Source organism: Notolepis coatsorum (genome assembly GCF_963971535.1).
Source record: "Notolepis coatsorum genome assembly, chromosome: 4".
NCBI lineage: Eukaryota > Metazoa > Chordata > Actinopteri > Aulopiformes > Paralepididae > Notolepis > Notolepis coatsorum.
Genome location: NC_140168.1, coordinates 133344928 through 133361762, shown reverse-complemented (window position 1 = coordinate 133361762; position 16835 = coordinate 133344928). Strand labels below are relative to the sequence as shown.

The 16835-nt window shown below is 43.1% G+C and overlaps 1 protein-coding gene across 1 annotated transcript in view; it reads left to right on the top strand.

Moving 5' to 3' along the window:
• dok7a (docking protein 7a) overlaps nt 1-16835 on the top strand; it is a gene marked incomplete at both ends in the record, with an annotated part of 260565 nt that overhangs the window by 144208 nt on the left and 99522 nt on the right. The window contains 2 exons of the mRNA XM_084312113.1: nt 7988-8086; nt 13027-13853. Of these exons, the coding sequence (XP_084168239.1) occupies nt 7988-8086; nt 13027-13853 (926 nt within the window). The remainder of the gene's footprint in view (nt 1-7987; nt 8087-13026; nt 13854-16835) is intronic.

The window sequence follows — 16835 nt, the reverse complement described above, 5'->3', positions numbered from 1 at the left end:
TAGCCGATGGGGAAGGCATATGATTTTCTTACCGCTTAGGAAGCTTAACGCTTTAGAACGCTTTAGAACGCTTAGAACGCTTCAGCGCTTCAGGACGCTTCGGGAACGGTTTTAGATTAGTCTTATTTAGGAAACACTTTAAGCAATTAGACCAGGTTATATGACGCTTAGGATCGCTGTGATCAACCCTCCCATGTAACCTCTACCTATTCTAATTAAATCGGATCACCACATCGGTGTCTGATAACGGAGCTTAATGTGTGGAAGACTATTTCTTTGAACGTTGAGCGCGTATGGATTCACTCCCCGTCTACACCAGGAAGCGGCACCGGCATGTTGCCGCTACATTAAGTAAGAAAATCGCTTTTATTGAAGTCACAGGGGCTTCGGTAAAGTGAAAGAGGACTCGCGCAGATATTGACGTGACCCAAGGCAGAGGCGCGCGTCAATAAGGACAACACCAGAGGAGGACTCGCAAGAGGACTGATAAGGATCCAGTATTGTTGAGAGAGACAATCACCGATCATCGATCGGCAGGAAGGAATCGATCCACACCACCAAACAGTGAATGATCACAGCCCGAGGACATCGCTGCCTGTGATCAGCAGCAAGGATCGATCATCGAAAGCATCACCACCAAGAGGGGAGGATCCTCCCTCCCGGCTCGAGGACAACAAACGGAACGTGCGTGAGTAGAGTGTATGAATGGAATAGACATAGACACTACTGCGTACGTGGCGCGCGCAAACGGCGCTGTGGAATATAAGCCAAATTATAAAGCTGTCTTAAGAACTGGTGGATAAATATAGACAAGATGTCAAGATGTCAGATATTGAAACAGAGAACATGGATTTGACACAAGATGTCAGATATTGAAACAGAGAACATGGATTTGACACAAGATGTCAGATATTGAAACAGAGAACATGGATTTGACACAAGCGGAAATGGAGGCTGAATTTAGTCTAAGGAGGGCTGCATTATAGGCTGATGCAGCTGCATTGGAGGCCACTGCACTTTCAGACAGAGCTGCATTAGAGGCATATGAACTTTCCGCCAGAGCTGCATTAAAGGCAGAGAGGGAGATATTGGAAATTGATACCGACATCTCTGTATCAAAAGCCAAAATCAAAGTAATGGAGCATTTTGAATTAGAGGATAGATTAAGGCTGCAGGAGGCTAATTTAAAGGCTGAATTAAAGGTTAAATTAAGGCTGCAGGAGCAGGAGCAGCTCCAGCTAATTAGCCACCAGCAACAGCAACAGGAGGCCAGACCGGCTGACAAGAAACAGTTTTACTCTGACTCTGTCAACCCAAGTGACATGCCTGCCTGCAAAGAGCAGCTGAGAAGAGAGGAGAGAGAGCGGAAGTACAAGCGTAGACGGATTAAGGATCAGCGACAACTTCTGCGGCTGCAGAGACAGCTTCAACAGGAGAGGGCCTACCTCGTGTCTCTACAGCAACAACAACAGCAACAACAGCAGCAACAACAGCAGCAAGAGCAGCAACAGCAGCAACAACAAGAGCAACGGCAGCAACAGCAGCAACAACAGCAGCAACAGCAGCAACAGCAGCAACAACAGCAGCAAGAGCAGCAACAGCAGCAACAACAAGAGCAACGGCAGCAACAGCAGCAACAACAGCAGCAAGAGCAGCAACAACAAGAGCAACGGCAGCAACAGCAGCAACAACAAGAGCAACGGCAGCAACAGCAGCAAGAGCAGCAAGAGCAGCAACAACGGCAGCAACAGCAGCAAGAGCAGCAACAGCAGCAACAACAGCAGCAAGAGCAGCAACAACAGCAACAACAGCAGCAACAACAGCAACAACAGCAACAACAACAACAACAGCAGCAACAACAGCAGCAACAGCAGCAACAACAGCAACAACAGCAACAACAGCAGCAACAACAGCAGCAACAGCAGCAACAGCAGCAACAACAGCAGCAACAGCAGCAACAACAGCAGCAAGAGCAGCAACAGCAGCAACAACAGCAGCAACAGCAGCAGCAACAACACCAACAGCAACAACAACAGAAGCTAGCCCAGAGCCTGGTTCTCCAGGCTCAGCAGAACCAGCAACTGAACCAAGTCCAGATGGCACCAACCCCGAAGTCTGCAGCCAGCCAGGCTCAGCTGAAGAAGAAGCCAGAGGAGAAAGTGAAGTTCCTTGACGGCAAACAAAGACAACAGCTGAAACGGCAGCAGACAGCCGCCACCAAGCCACAGGTGGCTCAGGTTTCCATGCACCTGCAAAATAAGCTCATGAAGGATGCAGAGCGCAAAGATGACGGCACGGATAAACGGAAGGACAAGGACAAGTACAAGAACAAGAGAAAGAAGGAGAAAGTGAAGTCACCAGACGGCAAGATTAAGAAGGAAGAGAACAGTTCTGTATTGGAAGAGAACAGTTCACGTAAGAAGAATATGAAGTCTGAGCATGAAGAGGACCCCTACCACTCTCCTAAACACCAGAAGTCTCTGAAGAGGGAGCGAGATGACGTGACAGGAATCGACTTCAAACCTAAGAAAATCAAGACTAAAAACAAGGTCAAGAAAAGTAAACGGGATGAAGAAGAGGACATCAAGCCCAAGAAGACTAAGAACAAGAGAGGAGTAGTGGTGGAGAGAAAAGACAAGTCTGGAAGATCTCAGAGCAGAGACAACTCTGGAGGATCTAAGAGAAAAAACAAGTCTGGAAGATCTCAGAGCAGAGACAACTCTAAAAGATCTAAGTGCAAAGAGAAGACTGGCATATCTAACAGCACAGAGAATGTACCTATTCAAGAGCTAAACAAAGAAGATAGCCATGTCTGGTACAAGGTGTATCATAAAAGAAGAAAGAGAATACGACATGAGTGGTGCTTGATTCACATCACCATTCCAAGGCACCACCATGGCAAACTCTGGAGTGAGGTGGATTGTGGACTCTCAAGCCCCCCCCCCTTTCAGCCCACTTTGGTAGGGTAAAGGGGAGGCCGACCAAGGTCCTGACAAGGCCTTGACCTTGAGAAAAGGAAACACAAACGCAAGAATGTGAACATGATGCATTGGTGTATTGATCACATGACAATAATACCCAATTAAGACCAAGGAATATGCATCATTAAGACATTTAAGTTTATTATGGACTCTTTTAAGTTATGAATTAATCATCGCTATGAAGATTTATTATTTTGTAACATGGAATGTCCAGAAGACCAGAATATGGACTCGGAATGAACATTATCATATCCATTATGGTGGACTACATGAGCCATGACAGAGCTGCCCCTAGCCCTCAAGACGGCAGCCTCTGGATGGCAAACACGAGCAGGAGCATCAGCCACACCGGTTAAAGAGCCAAAGGTGAGGCTTGGTGAAGATAATGGGGCCGGTAAGGACTGTGCCTTAGCCATTATAGTGGACTACACAGCGCCCAGGAACCCTGGCCGCTCGGACGGATCCAGGAAGCCTTTCCAAATGACGAAGGTTCAACCAGTGCCTACTACTGGAGCCAAAAGGAGGATTGCCAGCCGTAAATGAACACTCACCTGGCCATGTTATTTATTTTGTAATTGTGTAAACACAATTAGGGGCCGGTGTAAAGGCCGAATGAGTGTTTTTTGTTATTGATTATTATTATTATTATTAGTATTAATATTATCATTATTACTATTATTATTATCATTATTAGAAGGTTACAATTTATGGGAATGTTACAATTTATGGGAATGTAATGATTTATGGGAATGTTATGATTCTGTGTAGCCTGTTGGGTGGACTCTGTTGCGCTGTGGGTGGATCACCTGCACCTGTCGGGTGATCGGCCACAGCGCGGCGGAGATCATTAAATAGGTGATAGGAATCAGCTGGTGGGTTGGTAGCCGATGGGGAAGGCATATGATTTTCTTACCGCTTAGGAAGCTTAACGCTTTAGAACGCTTTAGAACGCTTAGAACGCTTCAGCGCTTCAGGACGCTTCGGGAACGGTTTTAGATTAGTCTTATTTAGGAAACACTTTAAGCAATTAGACCAGGTTATATGACGCTTAGGATCGCTGTGATCAACCCTCCCATGTAACCTCTACCTATTCTAATTAAATCGGATCACCACATCGGTGTCTGATAACGGAGCTTAATGTGTGGAAGACTATTTCTTTGAACGTTGAGCGCGTATGGATTCACTCCCCGTCTACACCAGGAAGCGGCACCGGCATGTTGCCGCTACAAGATGAATGCGCTCTCTTGACTTTGGCACAGTAGACGTGTGACAGACAGACAGCGTCAATGTGAGAAACACAATCCCCCCCCCCTCTCGCTCTGAATAATATGCATATTAGATCACTCAGTGATTAACCGCGACGGGCATATAGTAAATAAGGATATAAAAGCATGTTAAAGACGCATTTATTGGACGCGTTGCGCGCAGAGTTTACATAGAAACAGCGCGACTCCCGACAGCGCGACATCATCACAACAACACGCGTTAGGTTACAGGTTGTTTCTGTTTCGCTGACATATTTTCGGTGAAAAAACTCTTTCGGCCAAAAGCCGAAAGGAATTTTTTTGCCATTTTCGGCCGAAAACTTTCGGTGGCCGAAATTTCGGTGCATCCCTAACCGAAATCCATAACATTCTGGGGTCCGATACCGAACCCACATTAGTCTCCAGGAATTTATCTAGTTTATCGTTGAGTTGTAGAATGTATTCAGTGTTTTTCAGCAGTGTCGAGTTAAAGTGCCATCTTGGGGCTCGGGATGTCAGTCTCCCAAATGAGCCCTTCAGGAGTAAATAACTGTGATCTGATAATGTACTGGGTTCCAATTCCACGTCAAATCTATCAAATAGTCTACTCTAGGGGATGCAAAAACATAATCTATTCTGGAAAATGACTTGTGTCTTGCTGAGAAAAAAGAGTACTCTCGGGCCGTTGGGTTGAGTAGTCGCCATAGATAATTTACTCCCGTATTCTTGGCCCAATCCTTTAGTGCATTAGATGCCTGTTTCTGATCATTGGAAGTGGTGGGATTAGATGTATCAATCGAGGGATTCCATATGGCATTAAAATCCGCACCTATTATAAATGAGTACTCGGGGATGTCCAACATTGCATTCGTGAGTGTTGCGTAGAAGTTGGCGTCGTAAAGATTAGGGGCATAAGCCGCTACCAGCGTAATTTTCCTGTTACTGTATTCTATTTTAGCAATAGTTACTCGGCCGTCTGTATCAGACCATATGTCCAACAATTTAATATTCAAGTTCCTTTTCACGACTATAGCTACCCCACGGGATCTAGTTCCAAAAGATGAGTAGCTAATATTATGATATATTTTGTCCGCCAGCTTTACATTTTCAGCTTCTAAAAGGTGCGTTTCGCTTAAAAGAGCCACATCAACCTGTTTGCTTTTCATCAATGTAAGCACGCTTTTGCGTTTATGTTGTTTGTTCAGTCCCCTAGTATTCCAAATCATTATATTCAGACTAGCCATAATCTAAACATGTTGCTGTATTCTTGTGTGCAAGTCGTCTGGAGAAGCGATTCACAATAGATATATATCCAATTATTGAGGTCCTGTTGAGAGCAGAGCTTGAGCACAATAACAAACATAAAAAACACCCATACATATATTCCCTTATCCCCCTGAAACCCCATAGGATTTCGACCCTCCCCCCTTACACGACCAGTCTGCCATAGGATCTAACATTCTAAATTCTACCATAAGTAGAATGTCAACTGTGGCTTGGCCACTCTCCCGTTAAATAAAAAGGAAAAACTGAAAATAAAATTAAAATTAAAATTAAAATAAGCTTCAAATATCATACTATAATCACGTACATTTTATACGAACTTGTGTAAGTTAAAACAACCCAAGAATAATAGAGAGGTATTGAACTGAATAGAGAACCTCAAAAAAAGAGAACATTTACTTAGATCTTGAAAGAGCTTTGCTATGCTTAAACACCTGGAGTATAAAGTGGAGAAGTAGTGGAATTATTTCCAATTAATAAAAAGAAGTTTTTAAATACGTATATGCAGCACTTCCCCTAGCCAGGGGTGGGCGATGTTCCATTGTGAAGAATGTTATTCCTCCGGAGGTCTTCTGGCTGTGTGTATGGCCACATATTGCTGTGATTCCAGAATGTTCCATATATCATAGAATGTTTTTAATGTTCTAGATTATTCCAATATGTCGTTTTTACAGTACCAGAATGTTCCAATATGTTCCAGAATGTTGTTAGAAATCCATACTATTAAAATAAGGAACGCTTCATGAATTTGCGTGTCATCCTTTCCTTATGCTAATCTTCTCTGTATCGTTCCAATTTTTTGTCCAATATGTCCGCAATAATAAAAGTCCAACGGGGAAAACATTCAATGACTCAGAGCTCGTAGGTCTCTCTGTCCCAAATCAGCGGTTCATTAAAGTTTATACGATATGGTGTCCATGCTTAACAAAGATTAAAAGGCCGTATATAAACTATCCTGTACGTTGTGCTGCCATGTATTTGCCAGCATCTACAGGCGAGTTGAGGAAAACCCTTTCTCCATGTTTATCGATGATGCGAAGTCTTGCAGGGTACATCAATGTGGGATTGTATTTCCCCATATAAAGTTGAGACATCACCGTCTTGTACTTGTCCCGCAAGAGCACCACTTCCTGACAATAATCTTCAAAGAAGTATATTGGTACATCCTTGTATTTCAGGCTGCCTTTTACCCTGCGCGTCTCCCGAATGATCAATTATTTTATTCTGACTTGACGTAGGACAGCCATAATCACTCTAGGTCTGCCGTTGTTGTCGTTAGATCGGGTCCCCAATCTGTAACACTGATCCACCTCAGGTACCATAGGAAGGATAGCTGTTCCCAGGATTTTATGTAATTCTGTCGCAAACGCTTCAGGTTGTGTGCAGCTCACCGACTCGTCCAGTCCAACTATACGGATATTCAGTTTACGAGATTGATATTCCAGCTCGAATATTTTAGCCTTTTGTTCTTCGTTGTTTCGCTTAAGCTCAGCCGTTAGCTTATCGTTGAGATCCGTTATGGATACGTCCATTATTTTGAGTCCCTGCTTGTGTTCTTTGTAGTTTCCCTTCATCTCAACCGTTAGCTTATCGTTGAGCTCAACTATGTCTTTTTAGATCAGTCCGAATTTATATTGATGTTCTTCCAAACAAGTTTCCAATGCTACGGTGCGCTTGATATGTGCATCAGCAGCCACCCTTAGCGCTTCGATATTGGATTCGATAGATTCTTTGATAGCATCTACTTTTTCGGTTATTGACTTCTCCATTCTTTTCATTTCCCGGATGATATATTCTGTATCTGCGGAGGTGTTTATAGCGGTTGAGGAGGAGGCCATCTCGTCAATATCCTCTGCTGCTTTACGCACATATCCCGCGACCATAGGCGGGTCCTCTGAGCTTGGTTTTGCAATCGTTTTATCTCTCCTTGGTGGCATCTCGAATCTTTCAGTCAATATAGTTAGTTGATAATCTCAGTTGATATATGCGTCAAGTTTTAAACGCATTGGTGGTATATACATACACAAAAAAACGGGTGAGCAGCTGTGTCACATGCGACTTACTCCATGGACGGGCTATTCCGTCCAATGATGGTATTTTATGATGGTGTTTTCCTGATGGTATTTTCCTGATGGTATTTTCCTGATGGTATTTTCTGATGCTATTTTCCTGATGCTATTTTCTGATGCTATTTTCCTGATGCTATTTTCCTGATGCTTCCTGATGCTATTTTCCTGATGGTATTTTCCTGATGGTATTTTTCTGATGGTATTTTTCTGATGGTATTTTCCCGATGGTATTTTCTGGTGGTGTTTTCTGATGGTGTTTTCTGATGGTATCTTTTCTGATGGTATGTCGTCCTCCTGAGTTGTGAAGGTAACTGTCTCCTCGTGTCTCTCTGAAGGTAACTGTCTCCTCGTGTCTCTCACAGAGCCCTGAGTTGTGAAGGTAACTGTCTCCTCGTGTCTCTCCTCACAGACCCCAGCGGGAGCCAGGCGTCCACGGAGGAGCGTCTGAACCAGGAGGCTCAGGATCTGGAGAAGAGACTGAGCAGGTTGTCTCACCAGAGCAGCACAGGTGGGCCATGCAGGACATAATGTGCTCTGAGTTTAGGCCAGTGGCCCTCCTCCCTAACATGTCATAATGTGCTCTAGGCCAGTGGCCCTCCTCCCTAACATGTCATATAATGTGCTCTAGGCCAGTGGCCCTCCTCCCTAACATGTCATATAATGTGCTCTAGGCCAGTGGCCCTCCTCCCACACTGCGCAACATCCTGATGTGCAATATCCACAGTGCAATACCCACCCACTACCGTCTGACACTGTGATTGTTATTTGTGTATTGCTATTCTTTATATTGTTGTTATTTTGTATATTGTACAGGACTGTAACATTGTCTTATTGTATAGCATTTAATGTTTCTGTATAGGATTTTTTGTTTCTCTTTTATTACTTGTGATTTTATTACTGCACCTTAAGCTTGAGTCCCATGCAAATCGTTGTATGCAAATATAATGACAATAAAGTACAATCTAATAATCTAATCTAATCTAATAAACCTGGCGTCCAGGGACCCCCCAGGGACCCCCAAGTGACCGCCCAGGGGTACTTCAGCGGTTTCCAGCTAAATTATATATATATTTCTATTTCTGGAGAAGCACAATTAGAGCACTTATCTGAATTACTGTTTTGATCATACAATTCACAGTTACCTCCCTCCATATAGTGAAGACGGTTATGGAATTCTGGACTGAATCATTATCTAACAATACAATTATTTTCAGATCAGAGGGTTCCAGGGACAAAAATCATATGGAATGTGGGCCTGGTGGTCCTAAATGCCTGTCGTTGTGGTCCTTGATATGATGATAAGGTTAAGATCATGTTGATATGATGATGGTATGATAAGGTTAAGATCATGTTGATGGTATGATAAGGTTGAGATCATGATGATATGATGATGGTATGATAAGGTTAAGATCATGTTGATATGATGATGGTATGATAAGGCTGAGATCATGTTGATATGATGATGGTATGATAAGGTTGAGATCATGTTGATATGATGATTGTAACTGAGGGGTTACAAAACCCTGACTGTATTAAAGATTGTGATAGATTAAACCACTGCTAATTATTATTATTATTATTACTTGCCAGACAGTACAGTTATAATATGGCAGACACTCAGAATAAGACGGCCCGGTGACAAAGAAATATCATTTATAGTATTTATTATTATGCAGTAATTGTACATAATGGGAATTAATGGTTGCGCTTGTATGGCGAAGAATATGAATAAAGTCAGTCAGTAGCAAAGTCAGTTGGAATGAATAATTCCTAAGCTGGGATACTAGACTAAACGCCGCCTGGCGTAGGATGGCACTATAGTGGGCAAACAATGGTACCGCTGGAGACAGGGGGTGTCCTCCCAGAGATGTAAGCTCTGGAGGAAGGAAGAATGTTCGGATACTCAGTCTGTTCACTTGAAGAAAGGGGGTTCTCGTACGGAATCCAGTCCTTATAATCCAAATGCTCAGCAGCAAAGCAATAGCTGTAATCCAATTGCTCGATAGCAATGACGATAGCCAGCTAGCTTCGGTCCTCGAAGCTAGCCCGAGGTAAGATCTTCAAGGTGGTTAAATCCAAACGACAGTGGGTATTAACGAGGCTCTTCTCCACGGTAGTACGTTCCACAATCACTATAATCCAACCAATACTGGTTCTGCAATCGCCGCAGTAGGTTCCAATATGCACATATCCAGTAGTTCCACGACTAGGCCCTCCTCGTGTACTGGCACTAATTACTAAGTCCACGCACACTTGCTAAGGTTTTACCTAGTTACTAAACGAACGAACTGCTTGGTAATGCTACATACCGAACGAACTGCTGTAACACGATTCACACTAAATGACGACTCTTTACTTCACATTAAGCTAAGTCGAACTTGACGTTACTGCATTAACTCTGACACTTTTACTATTCACTTCGCACGTTAGGTTCACAACACTCTGTTTAGACGAACTGCTTCACACTACATTAGAATCACACTACTGCTGCTGCGCCTTCCACGATATATATACTTAAGTGGCTTTCTAGTGCCAAGCCTCAGCTCTCGTCTCGAATCAATGCGCCGGCACCAGGCATGTTCCAACATGCCCAGACTCGCCTTTGAACCTGACTTCAGGGGCGCGTTGCCTGGCGCCGAGAACGTCAAGGGCATTATCCAATGAGGAAAGTGAATATTACTAGGATTCAAACGCAGGCTTAAAGGGATATAGCTTATATATATAAATAATATACAAGGTATATAAAACAATAAAAACTTAGATTCTCAGCTTTAATCTGGCCCTTCACAACAATGATGGTATGATAAGGTTGAGATCATGTTGATATGATGATGGTATGATAAGGTTGAGATCATGATGATATGATGATGGTATGATAAGGTTGAGATCATGTTGATATGATGATGGTATGATAAGGCTGAGATCATGTTGATATGATGATGGTATGATAAGGTTGAGATCATGATGATGGTATGATAAGGTTGAGATCATGATGATATGATTATGGTATGATAAGGTTGAGATCATGTTGATATGATGATGGTATGATAAGGTTGAGATCATGATGATGGTATGATAAGGCTGAGATTATGTTGATATGATGATGGTATGATAAGATTGAGATCATGATGATATGATGATGGTATGATAAGGCTGAGATCATGTTGATATGATGATGGTATGATAAGGTTGAGATCATGATGATGGTATGATAAGGTTGAGATCATGATGATATGATGATGGTATGATGAGGTTGAGATCATGTTGATATGATGATGGTATGATAAGGTTGAGATCATGTTGATATGATGATGGTATGATAAGGTTGAGATCATGTTGATATGATGATGGTATGATAAGGTTGAGATCATGATGATGGTATGATAAGGTTGAGATCATGATGATATGATGATGGTATGATAAGGTTGAGATCATGTTGATATGATGATGGTATGATAAGGTTGAGATCATGATGATGGTATGATAAGGCTGAGATCATGTTGATATGATGATGGTATGATAAGGTTGAGATCATGATGATATGATGATGGTATGATAAGGCTGAGATCATGTTGATATGATGATGGTATGATAAGGTTGAGATCATGATGATGGTATGATAAGGTTGAGATCATGATGATATGATGATGGTATGATGAGGTTGAGATCATGTTGATATGATGATGGTATGATAAGGTTGAGATCATGTTGATATGATGATGGTATGATAAGGTTGAGATCATGATGATATGATGATGGTATGATAAGGTTGAGATCATGATGATATAATGATGGTATGATAAGGTTGAGATCATGTTGATATGATGATGGTATGATAAGGTTGAGATCATGTTGATATGATGATGGTATGATAAGGTTGAGATCATGATGATGGTATGATAAGGTTGAGATCATGATGATATGATGATGGTATGATAAGGTTGAGATCATGTTGATATGATGATGGTATGATAAGGCTGAGATCATGATGATATGATGATGGTATGATGAGGCTGAGATCATGATGTTGATATGATGATGGTATGATAAGGCTGAGATCATGATGATATGATGATGGTATGATAAGGTTGAGATCATGTTGATATGATGATGGTATGATAAGGTTGAGATCATGATGATATGATGATGGTATGATAAGGCTGAGATCATGATGATATGATGATCGTATGATAAGGTTGAGATCATGATGATATGATGATGGTATGATAAGGTTGAGATCATGATGATATGATGATGGTATGATAAGGCGGGGGGGGGGTGTACTTGCTTATGCTGCATCATTCCTTCTCATTTCCATGTCAATCGTTTGGATAATGCAACTTTTTCACATCAAGACGTTTTAATTAATTAAGTATTTTAAGAAAATAGGAATTGAATTGAAAGTGAATTGGAAGTGACCGGATCCCACCTGCGCTCATTAGAGACCCCCCCCCCCCAGGCGCTCAGCCAACACTGTTCTGCTGTCGGAGCGAGCTGACTGTCAGGACCTGCTTTGTGATTCAGATTATGTTCGCTACAGTTATATTAATTATGCAGATGATTTATCGTGCTTGTTATGCCGTGAATATATCAGTGAGGGAAATAACTACAGGTTGTGGATATTAATAATATGATGCTGTGATATATGATATTATGATGCTGTGATATATGATATAATATGATGTGTGATATATGATATTATGATGTATGATATATGATATTATGATGCTGTGATATATGATATTATGATGCTGTGATATATGATATAATATGATGTGTGATATATGATATAATATGATGTGTGATATATGATATTATGATGCTGTGATATATGATATTATGATGCTGTGATATATGATATTATGATGCTGTGATATATGATTATGATGCTGTGATATATGATATAATATGATGTGTGATATATGATATTATGATGCTGTGATATATGATATAATATGATGTGTGATATATGATATTATGATGCTGTGATATATGATATTATGATGCTGTGATATATGATATAATATGATGTGTGATATATGATATTATGATGTGTGATATATGATATTATGATGCTGTGATATATGATATAATATGATGTGTGATATATGATATTATGATGTGTGATATATGATATTATGATGCTGTGATATATGATATAATATGATGTGTGATATATGATATTATGATGTGTGATATATGATATTATGATGCTGTGATATATGATATAATATGATGTGTGATATATGATATTATGATGTGTGATATATGATATTATGATGCTGTGATATATGATATTATGATGCTGTGATATATGATATAATAATGTGTGATATATGATATAATATGATGTGTGATATTAGGTTTGGTTAGGTTAGATTACTTATGTAATGTTGATTAATTTGATTCAGAGTTTATTAATTATGAATTATAATATCTCCCCTGCAGCCTCGTCGACCTACGGCCCGTCGGTTGCCGGGGACGACCGCAGCATGTCGGGCTCTTCTGACGCCTCGGACACCAGCCAATCAGACTGCAGCATTGGCAGCCGGCTGGCCATTTGGTCGGAACCGCCCCTCTCCTCCTCCGATAACATTGGTCAGTCCGGGGCCAAGGTGGCTCTACAGAGCACGGAGAAGCTGTCAGTCAGCCAAGGGGGCGGGGCCCGCCCTTCTGTCGCTAAGCCCCCCCGGCAGCTCCAGGAGATCGGCCGACAGAGTTCCTCCGACAGCGGCATCGCCACCGGGAGCCACTCCTCCTACTCAGGGAGTTTCTCCTCCTACACGGGCAGCTTGGACCTCCCTCCCGGGGAGGAGTACGGCTCCGTGTTCAGCCTGCCTCCCCACTTGGCTCAGAACATGAGCCCGTGCACCTGCGCCCAGGGACACGAGTACCAGGTGCCCATGTCCCTCAGGTACCTCTACGACATCCCCAGGAGTCTGTTGCAGGAGGAGGAAGGGGGTGGGGCCAGACGGGGGGGCGGGGCCAGAGAGAGCGAGGACGACCCCGCCCTGTCGACGCCCTCGTCGGAGCCGTCAGAGGTGGATAAAAGGGGCCCCCCCGGGGGCGCATCTGAGGGTCAGTCGGACAACACTGACAAACACTCGGCTGCTGAACTCTCACTGGGCTCCTCGGAGGAGGAGAGCAAGAAGAGCAAGGTGGCGCCCCCTAGTGACGGCCAACAACAGTCCTGCCAGATCTGCAACAATAACTCTCCCTCCCCTCCTGCCTCCAAAACCATCTTCACCATCTGCTCCATCTGTGGAGGGTTTAAGGTACAGTGGAATGCAGGGGTGTAAAGTACTTGAGTAATTGTACTTCGTTACAATACTTAAGTACTGTTTTGGGGGATTTGTACTTTACTCAAGTATTATTAGGTTTGTATACTTGTACTCAATTACATTTCAGAGAAAAAACATACTTTTTACTCCTTACATTTAAAATGCAGACCTACAAAGTACAAATCTCACAGGTCCAACTATTTTTATTATTATATTTGTTTCTCTGGCCGAACTAACGTTAACGTTATTAATCCTGCTGCCGCACTTTATTTAAAAAACAGCCAATCAAATCCCCATCAATGGAATATGAACTTGCCCATACCCGTGCTGATTAGTCCTTGTGCAAGACTAGAAAGCGGGGATCTTTGATGACCAGCTATCGCCATGTAAAGCAGAGACGCTGAAACAAAAGTTGGGTTTTTACAGATAAGATGCTGCAACCCCCCTGTTGACAGAGTCAGCTATGGAGCGACAATAATGTGTTCATGACGACAAGGTTTCTCTTTAGCCTTTGGCGTGGTTTATTTCACATTGCACCCAACAGTACACATGAGTCCTTCTCTTGTGAGAGCGACGGAGGAAGAGAGTGAAGGGGGAGGTAACATCTCCTTTTATACTTCTCACCTGGCGTCAGCTACAATAGCTACGCCTATAGCGCCCTCTTGTGGAAACAGTTAGACAGTTACATGCCTGTCCTTAGAACAGGCTGTCATCCCCACCTGTCTGAAGAAGTCCACCATCATCCCTGTACCCAAAAAATCTACGCCTGCTTGCCTCAACGACTACCGCCCTGTAGCTGTCCCTGAGCAATAACCGGAGTGTTGAATGTCCCGTGACTAAGACGGGGAGGATGTGACCCTCTTTGCGCCGCCCCTGTGCCTCAAATAGATCCGCTATCAGCTCTATCTTTAATCTTTCAAAATGTTCAGTTGCTATCGCTATTAGCTCTATCTTTAATCTTTCAAAATGTTCAGTTGCTATTGCATGCACTCATCTGTGTTTCACTACACACATGAGTGCATGCTTACCAACTGTCCGTCTGCAACACTACTATCACCAACATCTAAGAAGGGAGATCCCCCCTTGAATGGCCCTTCTAAGGTTTCTCTCCTCCACACTGCCTGTGGAGCTTTTTTCCCTATTGTTAGGTTTTAGTGAGTTTTTCCTTACCTTCGCGTGGGGTATGTCTGGGAGTGCTTGCATTCTTTAATTTATTTGCATTCATCTAAAAATGTTTGGACCTTATGGTATTCTTGTTCTGTTCTTGACTTATTGTTATGTTTTCTTCTTGACTTGTTTAAAGAAGACCTGTACGGCCCATGGGGACATTAACGTGTGTTGTCGGGCCTTATAAATAAATTTGATTTGATTTGATTTGATTTGATTTGATTTAGCTCTCACCTCCATAGCCATGAAGTGCTTTGAGAAGCTAGTGAAGGGCTACATCTGTTCCTCCCTCCCCATCAACCTGGACCCCCTGCACTTTGCATACCGCCCTAACAAGTCCACGGAGGACGCCATAGCCCATGTGCTGCACACAGCAGCATCACACCTGGACAAGAGGCAGGGAAACTATGTGAGAATGCTGTTCATCGACTACAGCTCAGCATTCAATACCATAGTCCCCTCCAAACTCATAGCCAAGCTCAGGGACCTGGGCTTGAACTATGACCTCTGCCAGTGGGTCTTGGACTTCCTGACGGGCAGACCCCAGGTGGTAAGAGCAGGCAACTGCACCTCCTCATCCATCACGCTCAACATAGGGGCCCCCCAGGGCTGTGTTCTGAGCCCCCTCCTCTACTCCCTGTACACACATGACTGCGTGGCACAGCGGAACAACAACACAATCATCAAATTTGCTGATGACACAGTAGTGGTGGGCCTGATCTCTGCCAACGACGAGAGGGCCTACCTGGAAGAGGTAGATAATCTGTTACAGTGGTGTCAGGAGAACTGCCTCTCCCTGAACGTCAGCAAAACAAAAGAGATGATTGTGGACTTCAGGAGGTCGGGGGTCAAGGACTACAGCCCCCTTAGCATCGACGGGGCACCGGTTGAGAGAGTGAACAGTTTTAAGTACCTCGGAGCCCACATATCCGAGGACTTGACATGGACCACACACATTGACAGTGTTGTGAAGAAGGCACGACAACGCCTCTACTTCCTCAGGCGCCTAAGGAAGTTCCAAGTCAGTCAGAAGATCCTTAAGAACTTCTACTCATGTACAATAGAGAGCATCCTGACTGGCAACATCACCTCCTGGTTTGGGAATAGCACTGCACAAGACCGTAGCAGACTACAAAGAGTGACATGTTCAGCCGAACGCACAATTGGAGGGGGGCTTCCCACCCTCCAGAACATTTACAACAAGCGGTGCAGGGGTAAGGCTAAGAGAATCATCAAGGACTCCAGCCACCCGAACAACTGCCTCTTTGAACTGCTGCGGTCAGGCAAGCGATACCGGAGTCTCAAGGCGAGCACAGAAAGACTGATTGATTGATTGATTGAAAACTTTATTAACAGATTGCAGAATGGGTACAGTACAGTACAGCTCAATACATACAATTGTTAAGGGGATGCAGACCAGAGAAAGACTTTCGTCTTGTTTACATCAGGGTCCCCCATTTTCAATTCATCGTAACATATATGACATACATGACATACAGATAGACAGTACTGCTACATCTATACATTTATGACATACCAGATTTGCAAATACAGTACTGTTTGTGATACAAAAAGAGTCCAGAAAACAAAGTATATACATTTGACGTAGAAACTGTACATTGGATTGGGTAGGTGGGGGGGGGGGGCTGTACATTGGAGGTGGTTGGGTGGGTGGGGGGGGGGGGGGGGTTGGGTAGGAGTGGGGTGGGTGGGGTACACTGTACAACTGTACAAACAAAACTGTACATTGGAATATTGACATGACCATACTTGGTAATTTACTGTACATTGGAGGGGGTTGTGTTCGGA